The sequence below is a fragment of the Sus scrofa genome, chromosome 17, assembly GCF_000003025.6.
Source record: "Sus scrofa isolate TJ Tabasco breed Duroc chromosome 17, Sscrofa11.1, whole genome shotgun sequence".
In the NCBI taxonomy this organism is placed as follows: Eukaryota; Metazoa; Chordata; class Mammalia; order Artiodactyla; family Suidae; genus Sus; species Sus scrofa.
The window spans coordinates 39,992,769-40,019,073 of NC_010459.5; the positions used below are offsets into that span (position 1 = coordinate 39,992,769).

General features: G+C 43.3%; 1 protein-coding gene across 3 annotated transcripts; it reads right to left on the minus strand.

The window, feature by feature from the left end:
* DSN1 (DSN1 homolog, MIS12 kinetochore complex component) lies at positions 1-24,620 on the minus strand. 3 transcript variants are annotated; one of them, XM_005672912.3, is made up of 11 exons: positions 24,414-24,620; positions 22,881-22,923; positions 22,329-22,655; positions 20,025-20,098; positions 19,089-19,161; positions 15,679-15,766; positions 11,613-11,669; positions 11,145-11,219; positions 8,460-8,613; positions 4,588-4,675; positions 1-4,027 (listed from the first exon to the last, which is right to left on the minus strand). In XM_005672912.3, the coding sequence occupies exons 2-11, from the start codon at positions 22,906-22,908 to the stop codon at positions 3,924-3,926; spliced, it is 1,068 nt and encodes a 355-aa protein (XP_005672969.1). In that variant the 5' UTR covers positions 22,909-22,923; positions 24,414-24,620; the 3' UTR covers positions 1-3,923. The 3 variants fall into 3 exon arrangements, with proteins under 3 accessions (XP_005672969.1, XP_005672971.1, NP_001230295.1); NM_001243366.1 differs by having other exon boundaries at positions 3,655-4,027; positions 11,613-11,672; positions 24,414-24,588; XM_005672914.3 differs by lacking the exon at positions 22,329-22,655 and having other exon boundaries at positions 11,613-11,672.

The following is a 26,305-nucleotide window of genomic DNA, read 5'->3' on the forward strand; positions in this document are numbered from 1 at the left end:
TAAAAAAGCACAGCCTTTTTTATTATATGATTTATGTCTGTTAACATGTACTGAGTGCTATGTTGGTTCTAGTTGACCTTCCATTCCTATCCACACCTTCTAGGTTAGATGATTAAGTCCCTCCATGCCCGAGTTCCCCATCTATAATGACAAAAAGTTATGGTCTGAATGCATGCAGAATGCTCAGAGCTTAAGTATTATTCCTTTTTTTGTGCTCTATCTGGTATAGCTGTTGAAAACACAAAAACATACTTTGAGTTTAAACAAATTTTTACAACAAAACAAATACAATAAATACAGTGGGGGGAGGTACAATCACCTTTAGAGGGAGCAGATCTCTCCTCATTTTACAGGCAAAGAAATCAAGGACAAGGATGAAGATCCAAACGCTTATACTCTTTTGGGATCGAACCTGAGCAGAAGCTGTGACCTGAGCCATAGCTGGCGAAACGCCTAATCCTTAACCCGCTGTGCCACAGCGGGAACTTCTACACTTTTTCCATTACACTACTCTGCTTCAGAAAGAGTAGGCAATTACTCTGATTTTAAAAAGGTTTCCTCAGAGCTGTCCAGTGTCCCTTCTCACTCTACTCTGGACAATATTATTTATTCTTAATGCTTTAATAACTAGATATCAGTAACTTTTTTTTTTTCCTTTTGTCTTTTTAGGGCCACACCTGCAGCATAATGGAGGTTACCAGGCTAAGGGTGGAATTGGAGCTGTAGCTGCCAGCCTACACCAGAGCCACAGCAACGGAGGACCCCGCCACGCCTGCAACCTACACCACAGCTCACAGAAACACCAGATCCTTAACCCATTGAGTAGGACCAGGGATTGAACCCGCAACCTCGTGGTTCCTAGTTGGATTTGTTTCTGCTGCACCATGACGGGGACTCCAGTATAACTAACTTCTAAATTTTATCTCTAGTCCAGGTTTTTCTACCGAGGTTTTTTTGGTTGTTGCTGTCGTCGTCATTTTTGTCTTTTTAGGGCCACACCCGAGGCATATGGAGGTTCCCAGGCTAGGGGTAGAATTGGAGCTACAGCTGCCGGCCTATGCCAGAGTCACAGCACTGCCAGATCCAAGCTGCGTCTGCAAGCTACACCACAGCTCACGGCAACACCAGATCCTTAACCCACTGAGTAGGACCAGGAATCGAACCCGCAACCTCATGGTTCCTAGTTGGATTCGTTTCCGCTGCTCCACGATGAGAACTCCTCTACCCAGTTTTCCATCTGTATATCCAACAGTCTAGGTGACTTGTTTGGCACTCAAGTTGAGCTACTAGCTTTCCCATCTCATTAACTGATCTATTATTCACCCAGTTGTTAGAGCTATTCCCCCATCCCACCCCCCATCATATTGCTACCACTGTTTTAAACTTACTGTATTTAATCTAACCCATATAGCATCTCTGTGATAAAGATTCTATCGTTCTTTCAACCTTACAGGTTAGAGGTTAAATAACTTTTTCTCAGTCAGTTATCAAGTGGCAGACTTACACTTTTAACACATAGGCGACATGCCTGCTATATTCTAGACTCTGTTCCCACTCATCCACTGCCAACACCCAGCACTGGCTCTCCCCACCTCGGAAACTGCAATAGCCCAACTGGTCTCTCATACCCACATCTCTTGCTTCTATCTATTCTCCAAATAGCAACTAGGGTGATCTTTTAAAAATAATTCCTCTCCTTCTCTTAAAACCTTCTAATGACTTGTCATTATCTTTGTCTCAGGTGGCTCTTACATTGGCAGTCAGCATTCATGCTCTACTAGTCTTTTTTTTTTTTTTGGTTTGTTTTTTGGCACCACTCAGAGCATGTGGAAGTTTCCAGGCCAGGGATCAAACCCGAACCACAGCAATGACAATGCCAAGTCCTTAACTGCTAGGCTACCAGGGAACTCCCTTTTTTCTTTTCCTACAGAACGTTTCATTCTCTCCTCAGGCCTTTGAAAATACTGCTTTTACCTCAAATAACTGCCCCATATAATTCCTTTATCCTTCTCAAATCAACTAAAATGTCACTTCTGTGGAGAAGTGGTCTTTTCTTGTTCCCTGTCCCCACTAGACTGTGAGTGAGCATCATGAAAAGAAGTCCCATGTCAGTTTTTGTTCTTTGCTCTCTCCCCAGTTCCTAGAACTATGCATAGCATACTGCAGGGGCTCTAAATATAATGAAAGAATAAAGAACAGAGGTTAAAGCAAGGAGATGACACCTTTCACTAACTGGTGCTTAGGCCAAGGTTTAAGACAGGATAACAACTGGATAATTAGGTGAAAAGGGTTTTGAGAATGAGTCATTAACAATAAATTGGTCGGTGTTTTACTGGTAGTTAACACTGAGGCATATCTCTACACTACTACTTAACTTCCAGATCTTGGCAAAGAACCCTATTTTCTGCTAAGACCTCCCTGCCTTTTAATTTTTTTATACATTCAAAATATATACAAACACTGGGACTTCCTGCTATGGTGTAGGTGGGTTAAGAATCCAAATATAGTGGCTAGGGTCACTGCAGAAGCATGAGTTCAAGCCCCAGCCTGGCAGAGTGGGTCAAAGGATCTGGCATTGCCACAGCTGTAGCATAGGTCCCAACTGCAGCTCAGGTTCAATCCCTAGCCTGGGAGCTCCCATAAGTTGTGAGTGTGATCATAAAAATACACACACACACAAAGGACAAGGAAAAGCTTTTTTTTTTTTTTTTTTTTTTTTAGGGCCACACTTATGGAAGTTCTCAGGCTAGCATGCTAGGTGTAGAATCAGAGCTGCAGCTGCTGGCCTATAGCACAGCAACACCAGATCCAAGCTTCATCTGCAACCTACACAGCTCACAGCAATGCCAGATCCTTAACCCACTGAGTGAGCCCAGGGATCAAACCCGAGTCTTCATGGATACTAGTAGGATTCATTACTGCTGAGATGAAACGGGAACTCTGGGGAAATCTTTTAAGTATGTATAATCTTATCATGTAGATTGTTAACAAATACAGAGAATGATGAAAGGAGATATTTGACTTCTTCTTGCCATAAATTCAGGATTTAGGATTTTGACTCAATATTAAAAGCTAAAATACACTATAAACATCAGGATATAGAGAATGTGTGGTATTTCCCTCAATTTGGACATTTTGTGAAGTGATACATGCATGCACCTAATGCAAACAATGCTCACAACTCTTCTACCAAAAAAATCAACCTCAAGCTCTTTCAACCAGCTTTTACCATCTTACCAATTTCTCTCATCAAGGAGTCAATAAATCTTCAACATGTGTTCATTAAAAGAAAAAAAAAAAATTCGAGTTCCCATTGTGGCTCAGTGGGTTAAGAACCCAACTAGCATCCACGAGGATGCAGGTTTGATTCCTGGCCTTGCTCAGTGGGTTAGGGATCTGGCGTTGCCATGGCTATAGCCAGCAGCTGAGGCTCCAATTTGACCCCTAGCCAGGGAACCTCCATGTGCTTCAGATGCAGCCACCTGACACCCCCCCCCCATCAACTTCAAAGCCACACAAGAAAATCAGTCTCATTCCTTTACAATCAGAATGACCCCATGTTTCATTGGATTTGGTCCTGAATGACTCTGGGTTGTTTCAAAACCTGAAAAACATCTTCACAAAAGGAAAGGTTCTGATCAAAAAGGATATTTAAAAGAAGAGGCCACTAGTTCTGAAGGTCATTCCAAAGCAGAAGTCTGAATCATTCTGTACACTCTTGGAAAAAGTGTCTACATAACATTTTTTCAGATGCCTAAGTTCCATCACTTTAAAAAAAAAATCAAAGTGCTTCATAGTCAGCCAGTAATCTTCAAAGGCAACAGGGCAGATGTCACAGCTCAGCCTGCCATCCAGTTGAGTAGTGGGGCATTCTTCCCATTTCTCTCCTCTAGAGGACCTTGTGGCAGTAAAGCTTCAAAAGGTCACTGACAAGATTTAGAGCAATGTGCGGTTGGTTGTTCTCGGGGCTGAAGCTTGAGCAGTTTTCGAGCTGGTGAAGAATCTAACTGCTGTGTGCTTCTCTTCCCTGCAGAGAAAAGGAGCCAAAAATAAATTTCAATGGAATTCAAATAACTATTCAAAACTTACTGTAGGGACACTGCCAGACACTGAAGGGTACTCCAATGACAAATTAGGGAGCATCTGTCCTCAAGGTGATGGGAGGCTGATAGGAAAGCCAGCTGCAACTATCCATCGCACTACAATCCAATGAATAATGACATGAAGGTAGGTATAGCAAATAACCCAGGACTAGAAGAGGTCAGGAAAAGTGATGGTGAAATAACATGTCATTTAGTGGATTCTTGAAGAATGAAAAGGAAAAAAAGGCAGTGGTTATTTAAGTCCAAGACTTGCCCAAACAAAACAGTCTGTGGAGGTTTAATTCTCAGTCTACTATGCTTCTGTGGAATCTACAAATTTACCAACAACTTTGAGTACCCACAACATAATAATTATTGTGTGTGGGGGGAATCACCTGACATAGGCCTTACCCTCTGAGAGCATATGTTTTGAAGGGCGGTGTGTATCTGAAGGGCTACTGGATACAGAACAGTGCAAGCTCTGGTCCCCTTAAGATGGGCTTACCGAGCTGTACTGACACCTTCTGGAGGCACTGGGTACTCTCATCCATAAAGGCGTGCAGCTGCTTCACAGATCCTTGTAGTTCGTCCATCTGAAGACAAAAAACAGCTGTGAACTGTAAGGGTCCATGGCCTCTTTGAAGTTCCTCAAACACGCCAGGTGAGCTTCTTGCTCAGGAGATTTGCTTTTGCTGTTCTTTCAACCTGGAATGCTCATGCAAGCCATTCTGTCTGCCCCTCCACACCCATTCTTCTTCACAGTGCTCCATGCCCCCCAAGGCTGACCTGCAGGACGACATGCCCTCTGGCTTTTGGGTGGGACTGACCAAAAAGGAGTCAAGAGGGGAGTTCCCGTCGTGGCGCATTGGTTAACGAATCTGACTAGGAACCATAAGGTTGTGGGTTCCGTCCCTGGCCTTGCTCAGTGGGTTAAGGATCCCGAGGTGCCGTGAGCTGTGGTGTAGCTTGCAGGTGCGACTCGAATCCTGCGTTGCTGTGGCTCTGGCGTAGGCCAGTGGCTACAGCTCCAATTAAACCCCTGGCCTGGGAACCTCTGTATGCCTCGGGAGTGGCCCTAAAAAAGGCAAAAAGACCAAAAAAAAAAAAAAAGGTGGGGGGGAGTCAAGAGGGAGGGAGCTGAAGGAGGTCAGGGGATTTTTACCCAGGCCTGCTCCCAGAAGGGTCATCTTGAGTTAGCTGTGTCTCTCAACTGAAGGTCATGGCTCTCTCAAGGCAGCGCACCATATGACTCTCCACCAGGTGCCACAGTAACTGTTGCTCCCTCTAGGTCTAGGGGTAGTAAGTAATAGCTCAGCTGTGTCTAAGCCCTGGATCACTTTACTCCACTTTTGGTTTCCTGATACCAGCTTTTTTTTTTTTTTTTTTTTTGGCCTCCCCACAGCACATCAATGTCTGGGGTAAGAATGTCTTCCTGGGGTAAGAATCAGATCCAAGCCATGACACATGCTGCAGCTGTGACAACACTGCATCTTTTTTTTTTTTTTTTTTGTCTTTTGTCTTTTGTCTTTTTTGTTGTTGTTGTTGCTATTTCTTGGGCCGCTCCCGCGGCATATGGAGGTTCCCAGGCTAGGGGTTGAATAGGAGCTGTAGCCACCGGCCTACGCCAGAGCCACAGCAACGCAGGATCCGAGCCGCGTCTGCAACCTACACCACAGCTCATGGCAACGCCGGATCGTTAACCCACTGAGCAAGGGCAGGGACCGAACCCGCAACCTCATGGTTCCTAGTCGGATTCGTTAACCACTGCGCCACGACGGGAACTCCTTTTTTTTTTTTTTGTCTTTTTACAGCCACACCTGTGGCATATGGAAGTTCCCAGGCTAGGGGTTGAATTGGAGCTGCAGCTGCTGGCCTATACCACACCCACACCAGATCCGAGCAGCATCTGCGACCCACACTACAGCTCATGGCAACACCAGATCCCACTGATCAGAGCCAGGGACTGAATCAGCATACTCATGAATACTAGTTGGATTCATTACTGCTGAGCCACCACAGGAACTCCACAAATGCCATTATTTCACTTCTTTTTATGGCGGAGTAATATTCCATTGTATATATGTACATCTTTATATACTCCTCTGTCGACAGACATTTAGGTTGCTTCCAGGTCTTGGCTATTGTATGCGGTGCTGTGATGAACACTGGGGTACACGTATCTTCTGGAGTCGTGGTTTTCTCTGGATAGATGCCCAGGAGTGGGGTTGTTGGATCAAAGAGTAATTCCATTTTTAGTTTTTTAAGGAACCTCCATACTGTTGGCACCAAACTACATTCCCACCATCAGTGTGATAGGGTTCCCTTTTTTCTACCCCCTCTCCAGCATTTATTGTTTGTAGACTTTTTGATGCTGGCCTTTCTTGCTGGTTTAAGGTGGTACCTCATAGTAGTTCTGATATACATTTCTCTAATAATTAGGGATGTTGGGCATCTTTTTATGTGTTTTTTGGCCATTTGTATGTCCTCTTGGGGAATTATCCACTTATATCTTCTGCCTATTTTTTGATGGGATTGTTTTTTTGGTTTTGAGCTGCAGGAGGTGTTTATATATTTTGGACATTAATCCCTTGACAGTTGCTTCATCTGCAAATATTTTCTCCCATTCTATGAGTTGTCTTTTATTTATTTATTTATTTATTTATGGTCCTTTTTAGGGCCGCATCTGTGGCATATGGAGGTTCCCAGGCTAGGGGTCTAATCGGAGCCCCAGCTACCAACCTAAACTACAGCTCATGGCAACGCCAGATCCTCAATCCACTGAGCGAGGCCAGGGATCGAACCAGCAACCTCATGGTTCCTAGTCGGATTCGTTTCCACTGTGCCACGACAGGAACTCCCAGGTTGTCTTTTTATTTTGTTTAGCGTTTCCTTTGTTGTGCAAAAACTTTTAAGTTTAATTAGGTCCCATTTGTTTATTTTTGTTTTTAGTCATTACTCTAGGAGGTAGATCTGAGGAGATACTGCTGTGGTTTATGTTAGTGTTCAGCCTATGTTTTCCTCTAAGAGTTTTATAGTGTCTGGTCTTATATTCAGGTCTTTAATTTTGAGTTTATTTTTGTGTATGGTGTTATGGTGTGTTCTACTTTCATTCTTTTACATGTAGCTGTCCAGTTTTTCCAGCACTACTTATTGAAAGGACTGTCTTTTCTCCATTGAGTATTCTTGCCTCCTTTGTCACAGATTAGTTGATCATAGGTGTGTGTGTTTAATTCTGGGCTTTCTATCCTGTTCCACTGATCTCTGTTTCTGTTTTTGTGCCAGTACCATACTGTTTTGATGACTGCGCTTTGTAGTAGAGTCTGAAGTCAGGAAGTCTGATTCCTCCACCTCCATTTTTCATTCTCAGGATGGCTTTGTCTATTCACTAGTCAGGTTCCTAACGCGCAGAGCCACAACGGGAACCCCACAGCAACAGTGGATCTTTTAACCAACTGTGCTGGCCAGGGATCGAATCTGTGACCTGGCACTGCAGAGACACCACTGATCCTACTGAGCCACAGCAGGAACTTCCCCACACCTTTATACTTAGCACTACTGTATAAACAGTCTCTTCATATTACCCTATATCAAATGCCATCTGGTTCCTGTTAATGTCTGGGTTGATACAATACTACTCTCCAAAATGTCCTCATTTCTTTCAGGTCTCTGTTAAAGTGGCATCTTTTTTTTTTTTTTTGTATTTTTAGGGCTGCGCCTGTGGCATGTGGAAGTCTTATAGGAGCTATAGCTGCCGGCCTACACCACAGCCACAGCAACGTCAGATTCGAGCCGCGTCTGCGACCTACATAAAGTGGCATCTTAGTGGGGCTTCCAGCAACCCTTCTACACACCAACCTGCTGCCCTCCCTATACATTCTCTCCTTCCACTAATTTATTAGCTCATCCCATGTATTTATTTAACTGTCTCTTCATGTTTCCCCTAAGGTAGAGCTGCATATACTTACATCATCTTTTTTTTTTTTTTTTTTTTGGCCTCAGTGTGCAACAGCTTGATGCAGGATCTTGGTTCCCAGACCAGGCACTGAACCTGGGCTACAGCAGTGCTGAGTCCTAACCATTAACACCAGGGAGCTCCCTACTTACATCATCTTATTACACATATTCTTCAGGTCTTTCCATGGATGACAAAGTAGCAAAGCCAGAGATCTCAGGAGTTCCCTTGTGGCTCAGTGAGTTAAGGATCTGGTGTGGTCGCTGCAGTGGCTCAGATTGCTGCTGTGGTGCAGGTTGGATCCCTGGCCTAGTAACTTCCCTATGCGGCAAGCACAGCCAGAAAAAAAAAAAAAAAAAAAAAAACACAAAACACGAAACCCACAAAGCTGAATAACTCAACCACAGAAACATGACCCAACTCACCACCAACTCCATACAATCAAAGACCTTGTTCTGGTTCTGCAATATTTTCTGGTAGTCAGGCTTTGTATTAAGGACTTCACTCTGGGAAGACCCAAGATATGTTGTAGGTTCTACTTCAACTTCAGTATTTTTGGTCTTGGTTTCAGTTGATCCTCTAAAAACAGAAAAAGAGTTTTAAAGTAATTTCATAATCATTTTCTGGGGAAAACAATAAAGACTACCTAGGAAAAAACCTCCTAGAAGACTTTATCAACCGGACTGTATACCCTTCCAACCCCATTAGAAGTATAGGCTCTCTTACTAATGAGAGATTATGAAATAATTATCTAGTATAAATGTTTTTATACCACTGGACTCCAGGAAATGTTAGAAGCTTGCTGTTAGTTGACTTCACCTAACAGTAAGGTCCATTTACAAAAAAGGACTGCACTTGGGGTAGAGCCAACGCTTGCTACCCGGAAGTCATTGCCTATGATCCTTTTCCAAAAAAGATTCTGGCCCACTTCAATTATCTAAAATAACTGGGAGTTCCTGTGGTGGTGCAGGGGAAGTGAATCCGACTAGGAACCATGAGGTTGCGGGTTTGATCTCTGGCCTTGCTCAGTGGGTTAAGGATCCAGCGTTGCTGTGGCTGTGGTGTAGGCCAGCAACTACAGCTCCGATTGGATCCCTAGCCTGGGAACCTCCATATGCTGCAGGTGCAGCCCTAAAAAGGTCAAAAAGGCAAAAAAAAATAATAATAAATAAAATGAAATAAAATAACTGAATATATGGAGTTCCCGTCATGGCGTAGCAGAAATGAATCCAACTAGGAACCATGACATTGCAGGTTTGATCCCTGGCCTTGCTCAGTGGGTTAAGGATCCAGCATTGCTGTGAGCTGTGGTGTAGGTTGCAGACATGGCTTGGATCATGTTGCTGTGGCTGTGGGGTAGGCTGGCAGCTGTAGCTCCAATTAGATCCCTAGCCTGGGAACATCCACATGCTACGGGTATGTCCCTAAAACAAAAAAAGCAAAAAATAAAATAACTGAATATAATGGAGAGTTCATGAAAATTGACAACAATTCTCTAATAACAACTATGACAATTTATTAAGTACTTACTGTGTGCCACAGGTTGCTAAGCACTTTCCATTTAACGCCATGGAATACTTATAATAAACCAAGGAGGTAGGTGCTAATATTATCCCCATTTTCTTTCTTTTTTTTTGTCTTTTTAGGGCCACACCCGTAGCATATGGAAGTTCCCAGGCTAGGGGTCTAATTGGAGCTGTAGCTGCCAGCCTACGGCAGAGCCACAGCAACGCCATATCCGAGCTACATCTGTGACCTACACCACAGCTCATGGCAGCTCCAGATCCTTAACCCACCAAGCAAGGCCAGGGATTGAAACCACAATCTCATGGTTCCTAGTCAGATTTGTTTCCACTGGCCCACGATGGGAACTCCTATCCCCATTTTCAAATGAAAAACTTCAGATTAAGTGCTTGCCCAAGGTCACAGACCTAAGCAGTAATTAGGATTTGAATAGAGACATCTGCCTCCAGAAGCATTCCTCTCCATCTATTAAGCTATGCACCATCAGGGAGTTCCCATTTTGGCTCAGTGGGTCATAAACCCGAGTAGCATCCATGAGGATGCAGGTTTGATCCCTGGCCTCACTCAGTGGGTTAAGGATCTGACGTTCCCGTGAGCTGTGGTGTAGGTCACAGACTCAGTTTGGATCCTGCATTGCTGTGGCCAGCAGCTACACCTTTGATTCGGCCTGGGAACTTCCATATGCAGCAGGTGCGCCCCTAAAAAAGCAAAAAAAAAAGCTATGCCCCATTAAAAACTGCCATTTTAAACATTATCTATCTTCATAAGCACATTTAAAGGACGAAGAAAGAAACTAACAACCATTAATGCTTGGACTGGGGAAGTTTCTCAAACTGTATTCCTCAAAGCACCTCTCTACTAAGAGGCCATTCTTGCAATTATGACTTTGGCTATTGTTTATATGTAGTTATGTCTCTAGGTAAGATTCTTTTTGGGAAAAAAGCTTAAAATCACTGGTTTGGACAATAAAACTGAATCAAAATCTACCACTTTCCCACTTTCTTATGTCTTCAAGACCCAGACAAGCATTCCCCTCTCTCCCATACAACCTCTTCCACCACCACTTTCGGGCCTGTATCTCCCTGAAGGCCTGGCCAGGGTTCCCTCCTACACCGGCAGCTCAAGGGCCATGTGCTCACTCGAATCTCTTGATACTGTTCTTGGCCCAGCCCCAGGTTGCCAGGTACAGGGCAGAGATGTGCCTGTCTCCCCCAGGATGTGGAACAGCAGCCAAGAGCAGACAGAGGCAATTCTGTTCTTTGACCAAAAATGGTGACAACTGTCCTTCCCTTACCCCTCACTCTCCATTTATAGTCAGAGCACTAATAGCTTTACAGAGATTTAATGAGTTGTTTGACCCATAAGAATGGATTCATCATTCAACTTATGCTAAGAGAACTGAAACCAAATCAAACTTCACAAGGTAAAAGCTTCCTGGAGTTTCCTTGGTTTAGGATCTGGTGTTGTCACTGATGTGGCTTGAGTCACTGCTGTGTGCTGGTTCAGTTTCTGGCCATAGAACTTCCGAATGCTATTGGATGGGGCTGGGGAAAAAAAAGCGACCTATTTCTAGTTGTAGAGCTAACCTGGATGTGATCTCCTTAGCCTCCTCCTGGTAGTGCAGCAAGAGCTGATCCCAACTCTGACGTTCTAAGGAAAATCTATAGAATCAGAAAAAAAAAATTCACTTAAGTTTTTATCATCTCATTCTGAATCACTCAGGGCAACAACAGTAAGTACATTAGGTGTCTACTATGTTTCTAAGCTGTGAATAAAAAGGTTATAAAAGGATTAGGAAGCATGTTCAATTCAGAGGATATTAATCTAATCAAACATGAGTTCTTAAATTAATATCCTCAGTCTCTAGACTCCATTCTATGAAACTGGCTATTGGTACAGCCCCCAAAATCCCGATATTCAGCGTTCTAACTTCCAGTGTTGATACACAAATAATGACACACTGAACAGGATGTTTACTATTCATTTCTCCTAGGTTTAGTTATTTTCCCCAGATGAACTGACTTTCCAACAAAGGTTTGCTCATTTTTACTTACTTGGTTATGTATTCCTTCATCTCAGCCACTGATGCTTCAAGAGACAAATCTGATGCTCTGCTGGAATACAGATAGGATTAAGAGATTAACACAAACCTAGATCACTCCATTTATTTATTCACTCATTTATTTATTGCCATGCCATGGCAGGCATGTTCCTGGGGTATGGATCAAACATGTGCCATAGCAGTGACAATGCTGGAACCTTCAATGCTAGGCCACCAGGGATGCAATCCAAGATGGAGCTACAAACTACCCCAAGGCTATGGCAACGCTGGATCCTTAATCCACTGTCCCAGGCTGCAGATGAAACCTGTGCCACTGCCACAGCAGGAACTCCTCAGGGGTCTCCTTATTGTCTATTTCTCTCATCAATTCCAATTCACACATGGCCAGATTAACCTCTAAAAATAGTCTTGTTTTTCCTTGCTTAAAAATTCTGTGACTTTCCGGAGTTCCCATCGTGGCGCAGTGGTTAACGAATCCAACTAGGAACCATGAGGCTGTGGGTTCGATCCCTGGCCTTCCTCAGTGGGTTAAGGATCTGGGGTTGACGTGAGCTGTACTGTAGGTTGCAGACACGGCTCGGATCCTGCATTGCTGTGGCTCTGGCGTAGGCCGGTGGCTACAGCTCGGATTTGACCCCTAGCCTGGGAACCTCCATATGCCGCGGGTGCCACCCTAGAAAAGGCAAAAAGACAAAAAGAAAAAAAAAATTCTGTGACTCTCAACTACATGCAGAAGAAAAGCCAAAACTCCACCTGGAACTTAAGGCTCTCTGTGTTCTGGCTCCAGCTAGGTCATTAACTTTGAGTCCGACAGTTATCCTTCATCTATTCTGTCCCAATAATGCCACCCAGCCTCAAATATCTAGGGATGTCAATCTCCAAATTTTTGTTTACACAATTTCTTAGCCTCTCCCCCTCCCACTGATCAAAACCTTAATATCTTTCAAGGCCTGACAATAACTTTTTCATACAACCATTTGTCTTGTCACTTAAACTGAAACTATCAGTTAAAACTATGTTTTACTTATACCAATGGCTCAGCTCAGGAGGGTGATTAATTCTAACAGAAAAGCAAGAAGCAAGGAAAATGCCAAAATTTTGCAGAGGTACTTGGTACTCTGGAAAAGGCAAATCAGATGTGCCCCCTTTCATGTTTTTCTACCAAGGCCTGTGACAAAACAGGCCTCTAGCACCTCTGGCTGAGATGTAGCAGCCTGTGGCTTAAATATACTGCATTAAAAGATAAGTTATGGCGAGCTAAAATATTCTTCATTTCCTGAAGAGCAGTGTCAATTCTACGGATCCATGGAAAGGTAGACTTTTGTGAAGACAAATGTGTGTGCCCAAGTGACCTGATTTGTTGCAGGCTGGGGGTAGAGGGTTGGGTGCCACCCCTGCAGAGGAACTACTAGTTTGGGGGTCGGGTTGTAAAATTTCTCCTAATACTCTTGCTTCCCAACAGTTAAAGAACAGAAGTTTATCTCTAACTTGCATGGACAGCAAAGATCTGAAGAATGCTTTTCCTTTCATCTTTCCATGGCTGGTTCCTTCTCACTATCCAGGTCTTACAGGTCTCGGTGCAAAGAGAACTTTTAAAGAACTTCTCTGAAACCCAAGCTAATGTTGTCCAGGTTCTCAAATCACTATTGTAGTTACTGACTTCTTAGATTATCACTATACTTCCAGCTTCAAGAAGAGCCTAGTACATAGAAGATGCTGGATAAATGTTCACTGAATGGATGAACAACTGTCTAATTCAAATAAAAAGACTTATTTCTCCAAAGAAGACACAGAGATGGCCAAAAGGCACATGACACAATGTTAACTACAATGAGGTGCCACCTCACACTGGTCAGAATAGCCATCACTAAAAAGTCTACAAATGGGAATTCCCTGGTGGCGCAGCAGGTTAAGGATCCAGTGTTGTCACTACTGTGTCTTGGGTTGCTGCTGTGGCACAGATTTGATCCCTGGTCCAGGAACTTCTGCATGTCATGGCTGTAGTCAGAAAAAAAAGTCTACAAATAATAAATGCTGGAGAGGATGTGGAGAAAAGGGAACCCTTGCTAATGTAAAACTGGTGCAGTCACTATGGAAAACTGTATGGAGGTTCCTCTAAAAACTAAAAACAGAGATGCCATATGATCCAACAATCCTATTCCTGGGCATCTATCTGGAGAAAGTCTAATTCAAAAAGATACATGCATCCCCATGCTCACAGCAGAACTATTTACCATAGCTAAGACATGGAAGAAACTTAAAAAGTCCATCGATAGACAAACAGATAAGATGTGATACACACACATATATATATATACACACATATATGTATATACACACACATATATATATACACACATATATGTATATACACACATATATGTGTGTATACACACACACACACACACACAATGGAATACTACCTCAGCCGTGAAAAGGAACAAGGGGTTCCCGCTGTGGCTCAGTGGGTTAAAAGCCCAACTAGTATCCATGATGATATGGGTTTGACCCCTGACCTTGCACAGTGGCTTAAGGATCTGGTGTTGCTGCAGGCTGCAGTGTAGGCCAGTAGCTGCATCTCCAATTTGACTCCTAGCTTGGGAACCTCCATGTGTTGGAAGTATGGCCCTAAGACGACAAAAAAAATCTGAATGTGGTGGCTTGGGTCACTGCAGAGGCACGGATTCAATCCCCAACCTGGCACAGTGGGTTAAAGGATCCAGCATTGCCACAGCTGCGACTTGGATTCAATCCCTGGCCTAGGAACTTCCATATGCCACAGGTGCTGCCATTAAAAAAAAAGGAATGAGTGGAGTTCCCGTCGTGGCTCAGTGGTTAACGAATCCGACTAGGAACCATGAGGCTGCAGGTTCGATCCCTGGCCTTGCTCAGTGGGTTAAGGATCCAGTGTTGCCTTGAGCTGTGGTGTAGGTCCACAGACGCAGCTCGGATCTCGAGTTGCTGTGGCTTTGGTGTAGGCTGGCGGTTACAGCTCAGATTAGACCCCCTGGCCTGGGAACCTCCACATGCCTCAGGAGCAGCCCTCGAAAAGGCAAAAAGACAAAAAAAAAAAAAAAAAAAAAAAAAAAAAGGAATGAGTTCCCATTGTGGTGCAGCGGAAACTAATCTGACCAGGAACCATGAGGTTGAGGGTTCAATCCCTGGCCTCACTCAGTGGGTTAAGGATCCGGCATTGCCGTGAGCTGTGGTGTAGGTTGCAGACGAGGCTTGGATCTGGCATTTCTGTGGCTGTGGTATAGGCCGGCAGCTGTAGCTCCTATTAGACCCCTAGCCTGGGAACCTCCATACGCCGCAGGTGCGGCCCTTCAAAAAGACAAAAAAAAAAAAGCAATGAGATATTGCCATTTGCAGCAACATGGATGGACCTAGGAATTATTATACTAGGTGAAATAAGTCAGACAAAGACAAATACTATATAATATCACTTATATGTGGAATCTAAAATACGATACAACTGATTTACAAAACAGAAACAGACTCACAGACATAGAAAATAAACTTATGGTTACCAAAGAGGAAAGGGGATGAGGGAGGAATAAATTAGGAGTTTGGGATTAGCTGATACAAACTACTATATATAAAATAAAGAAGATCCTACTGTATAGCACAGGGAGATATTTTCAGTATCTTGTAATAAACCACAATGGAAAAGAATATGAATAAGAATATATAACTGACTCATTTTGCTGTTTACCAGAAACACATTGTTTTTTTTACTTTATGATTTTAATTTTTTCCATTATAGTTGATTTACAGTGTTCTGTCAGTTTCTACTATACAGCAAAGTGACCCAGGTATATATATTCTTCTCACATTATCCTCCATCATGTTCCATCACAATTGACTGAATATAGTTCCCTGTGCTATACAGCAGGATCTCACTGTTTATCCACTCCAAATGCAACAGTTAGAAACTAACACATTATAAATCAACTATACTCCAATTAAAAATTTTTACATAAAATAAAAATTATCCCATTATTAGGATATCATCCTAATTCAATTATAATTTTGGACAGACACGGAATTGCTCTTACCCTTCTGAATCTTCGAAACATTTTTGTAGAGTTCCATTACTTTCCAATCTGTCTGCAAAATGTTTCAATTCTTCAGAAATAGAAGATGCTAGGCAGAGTAGAATTATATGTTATAAAATAAAGAGAACAAACATTTTCACAGTGAGTTGCTCACAAAGATAAAACATACTGAAGGCAGTGTAAGCTCCAGGGTCCCCTGTTACATTCTGGCCCTCTCACCCATTCAAAAAAGTGGTATAAATATGAAAAAAGATTTTATCTTTTTTCTTTTGTTAGGTGGAGATAAAATGGAAGAAAACTCCTTTTTATGACATTTGTAATAGTGTTTTTTTTATATTTGACTGGTGGAAAAACAGTTAAAAAGATCTATCTGCATTGACATTTCATTCTTATTTATTTTTTTGTCTTTACTAGGGCTGCACCCATGGCACATGGAGGTTCCCAGGCTAGGGGTCTAATCGGAGCTGTAGCAGCCAGCCTACAGCACAGACACAGCAACACCAGACCTGAGCTGCATCTGTGACCTACACCACAGCTCATGGCAACGCCAGATCCTTAACCCACAGGGATCGAACCCTCAACCTCATGGTTCCTGGTCAGATTCGTTAACCACTGAGCCACAATGGGAACTCATAGACATTTCATTCTTTTCAAGAGATCTTGTCTGCTGACATGGGACAAAGAACATATGACAGAAGTCAGGCAATGGGCAAGAGTATAATGAGAAAGGCACACAAAGAATTATGGGCATAAGGTAAAAACAGGTCTCGTCTTAGACCTGGAAGAGACCACAATTACATTCAGGTGAGGAATGCAGCAGGGAAAAGATGTGTTAAACACTTATCAAGATAACCTTGGCCTATCTACTCTAATTATGGTGATGGTGCAGTTCTGAAATAAACAGTTTTAACAAGCAATTAAGTCTGACTGAATGTACTTTCAAGATATTTTAAGTGGGTAACACTGAGTATTCCTGACCTGGATGTTTGTATAATTATACCGTAAGGAGAATAGCTACTTTCTAGAAAGTTGAAAATTGATTCCTGGGAAAGAATATTTGTAACTTATGTTACAGACGAACAGCTAATTTCCTTGATATACATAGTTCCTAAAAAAAAAAAATCAATATAAAAGAGCCAATATCCCAATTTTTAAAAATGAATACAGGATATGGACAGACAATACATAGAAAATAAAGTACTAAAGGCTCCTCTCTAAAAATACGAAAAAATTAGGGAGTTCCCATTGTGGCTCAGTAGGTTAAGAACCTGAAAAAAAAAAAAAAAAAAAAAAAAAAGAATCCAACAAAGTATCTGTGAGGATGTGTTTTCAATCCCTGGCCTTGCTCAGTTGATTAAGGATCCAGCATTGCTGCAAGCTGTGGAGTAGGTCCCAGATGCCACTCAGACCGGGCATTGCTGTGGCTTTGATTTAATCCCTAACTGTGGAACTTCCATATGCCACAGGTGCAGCCATAAATAAATAAATAACTATGGGAGTTCCCGTCGTGGCACAGTGGTTAACGAATCCGACTAGGAACCATGAGGTTTCAGGTTCGGTCCCTGCCCTTGCTCAGTGGGTTAACGATCCGGCGTTGCCGTGAGCTGTGGTGTAGGTTGCAGACGCGGCTCGGATCCCGCGTTGCTGTGGCTCTGGCATAGGTCAGTGGCTGCGGCTCCGATTCGACCCCTAGCCTGGGAACTTCCATATGATGCGGGAGGGGCCCAAAGAAATAGCAAAAAGACAAAAAATAAATAAATAAATAAATAAATAACTACAATTAAACTAAAAAAAATATATATATATAATGAAGAAATTAGTTGACACAACATTGTTTTTTGTTTTTTTGGGTTTTTTCTTTTTAGGGCCACACCTGCAGCATATGGAAGTTCCTAAGCGAGGGATCAAATCAGAGCTGCCGCTGCAGGCCTACGCCATAGCCACAGCAACCACAGGATCTGGGCTGCATCTGTGACTTATACCACAGCTCATGGCAGTGCCAGATCCTTAACCCACTGAGTGAGGCCAGGGATCAAACTGAACCCTCGCCTGGGAAACTTCTATATGCCACAAGTGAGGCCCTGAAGAGCAAAAAAACAAAAACAAAAACCCTAAAAAAATTAGAACTCCTCATGGTAGGTTAAGGATCCCAAGTTGTCAATGCTGTGGCTCTAGTTATAGCTGTGGCGCAAGTTCAATCCCTGGCCCAAGAACTTCCACATGCTGCAAGTGCAGCCAAAAACAAAACCAAAATCAACCAAACAAAAAACTTTTATCATCTAGTAAGCAGTAAAAAATCTAAGAGTTCCTGTTATGGCTCAGTAACACCAAACCTGACTAGAATACATGAAGATTCGAGTTTGATCCCTGGTCTTGCTCAGTGGGTTAAGGATCTGACATTGCTACAAGCAGCAGTGTGGGTCATGAATGCAGCTCAGATCCCACATTGTTGTGCCTGTACTGCAGGCTGGCAGCAGCAGTTCTGATTTGACCCCTAGCCTAGGAAATTCTTTATGCTGCAGGTGCAGTCCTAAAAAAAAGAAAAAAAAAGGTAAAAAACCCTAAATTTTTAGTTATAGTATAATAACAGTAGTTAATTCCAATCTAGAAATTTATGTTATTTTTACTTGAATATGTGCCAAAAAAAAAAAAGACTTGTATAAAAGGTAATCATTACCCCACTCATTTTAATAGCAAAAGACTGGAAACGACCCTAACAGTCCATCAATAAAGAACTGGTTAGTGGAGTTCCTGTGGTGGCGCAGTGGTTAACGAATCCAACTAGGAACCATAAGGTTGCAGGTTCGATCCCTGGCCTTGCTCAGTGGGTTAAGGATCCAGCATTGCTGTGAGCTGTGGTGTAGGCCGGCAGCCACAGCTCCAATTTGACCCCTAGCCTGGGAACCTCCATATGCCATGAGAAACGGCCCTAGAAAAAGCAAAAAGACAGAAAAAAAAAAAAAAAAGAAAAAAAAAAAGAACTGGTTAGGAGTTCCCTTGTGGCACAGTAGGTTAAAGATCTGGTGGCTTTTACTGCTGTGGCTTGGGTTTGATCCCTGGCCTGGGAACTTCAATATGCCCCAGGAGTGGCAAAAGGGAAAAAAAAAAAAAAACAGTGTAGATAGAATTACTCATTTGATATTAATGTATAAACGGTTGGAAATGCAATAAATAAATCTCTCTACAAGGACACACAAGAAGCTGTTGGCTGTGGTTGCCTGAAGGTCAAGGTGGACTTCCTAAGCATATATTCTTATTTTTTCAATGAAATTCCCCAAAAAAGGAGGGAGTCTGGTTTTGTGAGGCAGCAGTTCCTGTAAATGGGAATCCTGAGAGTGGGGCTTCAATAGACCGTAATAGAAAGTGCAGACAAAAAGTCGAAGCTTGCTCATCTAGTCTTAGTGACTTACCTTTGGCTCTAAAGTTTTCAAGATTGAAGCCCTCAGTGCCCCTTAGGAAAGGTTCAAGTTTCTGAACAGAGAACTAAATAAAGAAAAGCATTTTCAGTACAACCACCAAGGTTTCACAGGCTAGTCCTGAGTTTATATAATTTTATGAGAAATATGAATAAAAGTGATTTTTTATACATAAGATTTTTCATATAAACAAAACAAGAAAACAAAAGGTAAGGAAAAAAACTCTGTTGCCTAGACTATATGATTTGATTTTTGATTCAGGAAAAAATAATTATTTAATTAGCACAAATGACTTGCTTATCCAACAGACATGACCACCAGTTAGCCGTATACTACCAACTTAGAATGCAGTCACCTCAAATGTCTGCTTGAACTTGTATCTGACCTCTACCCACTTTAAATTCCCATCATTTGCTGCCAATGAACAAAAGGTACTAACTAGACTTCAGAAATCTCTGTTAACTGTTCAGTTAGCAGCAGCAACACCAATGTGACTGGTAGAGCCTAGACCAGAGACCAATCAGCTGGTGGGATTAAATCTGGCTTTTTTTGTTTCTTGGCTGCACCTGAGGCATCTGGAAGTTCCCAGGCCAGGGGTAGAACCCACACCACAGCAGTGACAATGCCAGATCCTTAACACATTGAGCCACCAGGAAACTTTTAAATCTTTTTTTTTTTTTTTCATTTTTGGTTGCCCTGCAGCATATAGAGCTCCTGGGTGCAGCCAATCCCGTTGTGCCACAATGAGAGCTCCTTAAATCTGACTTAAATTAACCCCACTAGAGGAGTTCCACTGTGGTGCACTAGAGAGAAACATCTCTTAATCTTTACCAATCACATACTGCTATCTTTGGGAGCGTCCCAGTAACAGTTAAAAAAAAAAAAAAAAAAAAAGACAAAGAAAGCATTTCCCAATCCTGAGACTCTCACCTGGAAACTAGAAAGCAGGAGAGAGCCCAGCCGCTTGCTTTCAGCTACATTGACACTGATGCATCTGCAGAGCTCTAACAAAAAATATCAAAATATCACCACATTTAAGGAGCTAGATACTTCCACAGTTAGCAAAGTTTAAAACCCCCCCCAAAACTGAAAAATTCCTTCCCCCTTGATGTAGTCCAACTTAAAGTAAGAAAATCCAAGAAGCTTTCCCTAACTAGAGGGAGAATTCATATATAGTCACATCTAATTTGTTCAGGATCACCCAACAATGAAATGTATACATCTGTGCAGCCTAACTTTAAAGTTATAAACTTCTCTGTGTTACAAGAAAATCTTGTCTTGCTTGGAGTTCCCATCATGGCTCAGTGGTTAACGAATCCGACTAGAAAACCATGAGGTTTTAGGTTCGATCCCTGGCCTTGCTCAGTGGGTTAAGGATCCGGCGTTGCCATGAACTTTGGTGTAGGTGGCAGATGCGGCTCGGATCCCAAGTTGCTGTGGCTCTGGTGTAGGCCAGTGACTACAGCTCCAGTTGGACTCCTGGTCTGGGAACCTCCATATGCCGCAGGAACGGCCCTAGAAAGGACAAAAAAAAAAAAAACTTGTCTTGCTAAACAAGGTAGGTAAAAAAATAATTTACTTTCTTTTTACGTTTTATTTCACCAAAGAAAGGAGATAGCGACATTTCAATATTTTTATGACAGGCAATTCAGGGTGCTTTAAATACACTGTCTTAATTTCTTATAAACTGTGAGCTCTATTTTACAGATGGGGAAACTGAAGCTCAGAGGGGAGATGACTTGTTTGAAGCCAGAGACTGACTGGTGGAATCAGAATTCAATCCCAAGTCTCTCACCAAAACTTGTGTTTTTCCCATTAATACCATGCTGCCTCTTTAGAGTGAGCTAATGATAACATTAATAGCAATTTGCTGAACACTTGCTATCTACAAGGCATTTTATATACACATCTCATTAAAACTTGAGGCAAGGATCTTATCAATTCCATTTGAGAGAGGCTAGGTAATAGGAAACTTGCCCAGAGTCACACAGTGAGTCAGCCTGAACTGAAAGGCCATTTTTCATAAATTTACATAATTGTGCCACTGAATCTTCAAATAACTAGAAGATATAGATACTGTTTTTTAATTATGCCCATTTAAAAACACCAATCATTATACAGCAAAGGAAATTTGCTTTGAGAATTATGAGAGATACATGTCTTTTTACCCTCCAGCTTCAGATAGTTGTTTTTAAAGTTCTTTTGTGTCCTCTCTTGATTACTTCTCTTTGCTTTTAGTCATGAAAAACAGGATACCTTCTGCCTAGAACCGAAGAAACTTGGCAAGTGGCCAGGAAAAACTGGCAATAACAAATCTTACTATACATAGGTGATTTTCTATCATACAGAATTTTAGGTCCATGTGCTCTGGAACAGAGATGAAGCTAAGGATAATCTTAGGAAATTGAGGTTTTTTGGCACGACTACAGAGTAAAGTGCATGAGCATAACTGTGGTGGCAATTTTCTGATATGCTATGTGGCTCTTTTTATCCAGATTTCCTTCTAAACATTCAAACATCTGGAAGTGAGGTGACGTCTCTAAAATAATCACAACAGCTTAACAATTGAGCTATTTGTTTACCATGTGCCAAGTACTGTGTATAATCAACTCATTTACTCCTCATGAAACCCTGTAAAATAGGTATTATCTCATCCTGTTTACTGATGAGGACCCTAAGGCAAAGAAGGTCACACAGCTAGTAAGTTCTCCCTGAAATGTGCTACTTTCCACATTAACTCTTGTACTTCAATGCTTACTGAAATGTCAATATTATAAATCCACACAAAAATCACAAATACAGCATGTCTAAAAACTAGGTTTTTACTCTAGATATTTTTGTGTTCTTCCTGCTGAGACAGTTTCAGTTTTAAAGCCTAAAATCATGTAGCAACTCATCCACCTTCTGTTCTGATATGAGGCAGAAAGCCATAGGAAGAATTATTTCCAGCAGAGGTGAATGAACAACTGGAAATCAGATTTTCTGTTCATGGTAAAGATTACAATGGGCAGCTAATAACATGATATAAAGAGTGATGATACCGAATGCTTACTAGGTGTTTGACATCAGTACTTATCCTAGAATATTCCTACAGATGAGGGAACTGCAGCTCAGAGAGTGATCTGCTCAGTTATAGAGCTAGCAAGCAGCAAAGTCAAGTCTGTCTTTCTGCCATACCTCACTGCCTCTTAATCTGAGCTGGAACTCCACTGCCTTATGGACATAGCACCCCACCTGTGATGCCCTGATGAAAGGGAGGCAGTGACTTCCGACGGTTCGTTTCTTTCATACTTGCTCGCCGCCAGGATTGCCTCCTGTCTTGACGATGGGCAGACTGTTCTTGGGGGGATAAATGAAAGGGCCTGGCTTGAAGTCCTTCCTGGTAGCTGAGATCACAACTTCCCCCTCTTTTAGGGCTAGAGCCAAGGTGAATTTGTTCCTCCGAAACGCCTTCGGTCATCTCCAGGGAGGCAGGCGGTTTACTACAGGCTTCCACAGTGTTAGGATCTGATTCCAGTTGATGATCATGAGTCTTAGACGTCACTGGTTCCTCTTCTAGCACTTATTATAAAAAAGCCAAAACACAGAATCAAACCCATCACAACTAGGTATCTGTGCAAAAAGTGGAAAAAGAAAACATATGCCCCAGATCATGGAAATATTGAGGAAGCATCTCTGCAAATATGAGAACAGGTAATTTCAAATCCACCAGGAGTCAGGAAAGCAGGTAGAGCTCAGGAACCTAAACCCAAGGCAAGAAGAGCAGAATTTCACCACAATACTCACCTTCTACAATCTCTGATCCAGAAGTCATCCTGGGTGAAGAACCCTGAATATGGGAAAATGAGATGATCTGTGCTCATTTCAGTCCCAGCCTTGCTAAGACTTTTCTATCCCAAAACAGGCCTTGTGTTTTCCAGTCTCTTTGATTTGCCCCCCTCTCTGCTCCACAAAATTCTACCTGCCTGATGAGACCTAGCTCAATCCCACCTCACCCTCCTCCTCCAGAGAGTATCTGCAGGACTCATCACCTCCTGTTCTGAATTTCTACAGAATTTATCTAGAAATACTCATAACTCCCTTAACACATGCTCCATCTTATCTCCCAATTATTTTGTTTTTAACGAGACCCTAATTCCATTAATTCAGTTGATGGCAGTAGGATCTACACAGTCATCAAAACATGAAAAAAAACACATCAGCATTAATTCTCCAGATCCAAAGGCCTGTAAAATTTTTCTCCGTCACCAGTTATCAATTTAGTTCAGGTCCCATAATTTCTATCACCTCCTCCCCACAGGAGTCTAACAGCCTCTCCACTAGTTTTCATACATGCAACAGTGCTCCTCTCCAATTCATTCTTTAGACAGCAGCAGAGATTCTTCCAGTGAACTCAACACCTTCCAGAAGCCAGTCCCAACCAACCATTCCTGTTTTCTCCTGCCGTCCCATTTCACACACCACTGTGGAATCTTTGCATTCACTGCCTGTCAGACTTACTCATCCCTCTCAATCTAGCTCAGGTGTGAACTTTCACACCACTTCTCTTTGGTACAGTCGGTTGCTCCACCCCTAGGTCTCCCTAGCACTGGCTGTACAGTCTGTTTATGTCTGTCTCCCCAGCCAGACTATTTCTAGTGCCTGTCACAGACAACTGACTCACTGGAAGAGGGCAGGGACATGACTGAGGCATCTCTGTGCATCTTCCATGCTTCCCCCTTTCCCCAGCAGAAATCTGCATGTTGGGGGTGGTGGTGGGGTGCTTAGAAAAGAGAAATGAATGTATGTGGAGACACAACACAGGACAAGGGGTGGGTCAAAGATCTAAATCACCACAATTTCGACTGTATCACTAGATGAAACCAACAACAGTGACTTGTTAAGGGCTTACTATATGCTAGGGCTTTGCCTCATTATCCCATTTAGTCCTTCCCACTGCTTGCTAAGAACCATCATTAATTCCACGTTGCAGATAGAGAAACTGAGGTGCAGAGGGTCAAAAGTCTGGCTCCAAATTGTTATGCAGCCAGCCTAGAGCAGGGGCGAAATTCGAACCAAATTGTGACCCACCCCTAACCCTCAACCACTGTTCTAGAGTCTAGACCGTGGGCTCTGCAAACAGGCACCGAATGAGGAGCTGCCCCCCCTCAGGCTTCATCTCGCCGGGAGATGGCAATGCTCCCTCCCGCCCCCACAGTCCTGCTGTCGGGCGCTGGCGACTGGTGGGATCGCGTCTGGGCCGAGAGGGGTCCAACCCCTAAGAGGCTACTGCGATAGTGGGCCGGACCGCGTCCAGGGAGAGTTCTACTACTTCCTGACCTCAAAGCGACGCCTGTCCAGCACTGAGTCTCCGTTCTCGAAACACAAGGCCTCAGGTATCTCTCCGCGATGCCGAGTTACTTCCGGACGGCCCGCGCAAGTACGCTACTACTTTCCAGTCTGGGTCCGCGGCCCTAAATACCCGCCGGCGCCAACCCTGCCCCTAGTAAAACTCCCGCCGGCCAAGGACGCATGCGCCGCTGGCGGCTTCCCTGACTCGCGCACGCGCAGGCGCAGGCGCACAACGCTAGCTTTCCCTCAAAGTGCATGCGCAAACTGGAGTGCAAGCCTTTTACGAGCTCCGCCCCCTTTGTTGAAGTCTTTCCCCGCCCAGAGTTGGCCGGCCACAGTCCCCACCTTCTCAGCTCCGCCACGCCCAGGGAGTCACTAACTAGGTTACGTCATAGGGTCGGGTCCTTTGCGCAGGATGTGCCCAGAGTCTTTCTAAGAGGGGAAGACAGAGGCCCAGAGAGGTACTTACAGTGCTTTAGCGGATGGGCAATGATGAACCCATGATCCCCCTTCCTTTTATTTTCTTAACTCTAAAAAATGTGGACCGTGACCCTCTCAGGGCAGACTGGGAGCACTTCTTCCAGTCCCGCTCTAGCACATTTTCTCCTTTTGCGGCCCCTTCAGTACTTGGCAAAGTTCAGGAATTCTCCTTTGCAGCCTCATTGCAGGTCACCCCCTCCCCAAACTGCTTGCCACTCTTCTCTCCACCCCTGTTGTTTCTGCTCCTTTGCTCAAGCTGTTCACTCTCTGCCTGGGAAGCCCTTCTCTGCTTGTTCCTGGCGAATTTCTCCAGTTTTAAGCCTCAGCGGAGGATTCATCTCAGAGCCTTCTCTGAGGCCCTAGGCTGAAAAGTAGATGCCCTTTCTGTGCTCCCAGGAGCCCCGTGTGGGCCTGGTCCACTATCCCTTGCTGGCTTGAGGGCTTCCAGATCTCACCATGATGCCATCAGAATGACCCCTTACATGTGCAGTCCTTTCAGACCTGAGACCTCCAAGTGTTGAATTACAAGCAGTCCACAAAATCTAAAAGAAGGGTTGGTGAGCAGCAGCTGGAATGTGACTGTGGTCATCTTTCCACAGCAGCTGTGGTCCTTGGAAAAGTTTCCTGGTGGTAGGCAGAAATTTGCCTTCCTGAAATTTCCATCCTGTGGTTCCAGTATATTAGCTCTCAACAGCCATCTGAAAGCAGAGATTTGCTCTTTGCTCTCTGAATATCTCTTTCTGGGACCGAGTTCCTTCTATGTCCACCCTACCCCTTTTAACTACTCCCTTGTCCATGTCCCAAGAACAGAACCCAGCCAGAACTGGCTGTCCTGGGACCAAGGTGAGTATCTTGCTTCATGGAATCCAGATCCAATACATTCTTTATGTACTTTGACTGCTTTCATTTCTTCCATGGCTCTCTACTGTCCATAGGATGTGGGCATTCCTTCCCTCCTAAGGCACTGTGTGACCTGACCTAGCCTGTTTCATTACTCCCTGTGTCAGTGACTTCTTTCAGCTCTCCAGTTCTGCTCTGCTTTCACACATGCTGTTCCCTCTCCCTGGAGCATCTCCTCTCAGTCTTCTGCCTACAACACACAACTATCTCCTTCATCTGGTCAACAGCTCAAGGATAGATATCAGTTCACATGTCCCTCTGCAGCCTTTCATGATTCCTCAGGCCCATATATTGTTATCCTCATTACCTAGGACAGGCATGGCTGTTGTTAGAATCTCAAAAAAGAGATTTGTATAATTTTCATGGGGTAACTGGCTTCCAAGATGGCCCCTAACGACCCTCACTTCCTGGTGTTTATGCCCATATATAGTTCTCTCCCACAAAGAATAGGGCTAATCTGTACAACCAACAAGATATTGCAGAAATGATAGTGTGTGATT

Coding starts and splice junctions, on each gene's coding strand:
- DSN1 (NM_001243366.1), bottom strand. CDS start 22,908: ATGACTTCTGGATCAGAGATTGTAGAAG. Junction 11,220..11,612: donor ATGAAGGAATACATAACCAA/GTAAGTAAAAAT, acceptor CTGATTCTATAG/ATTTTCCTTAGAACGTCAGA. Junction 4,028..4,587: donor GAAGGTGTCAGTACAGCTCG/GTAAGCCCATCT, acceptor TTTTCTCTGCAG/GGAAGAGAAGCACACAGCAG.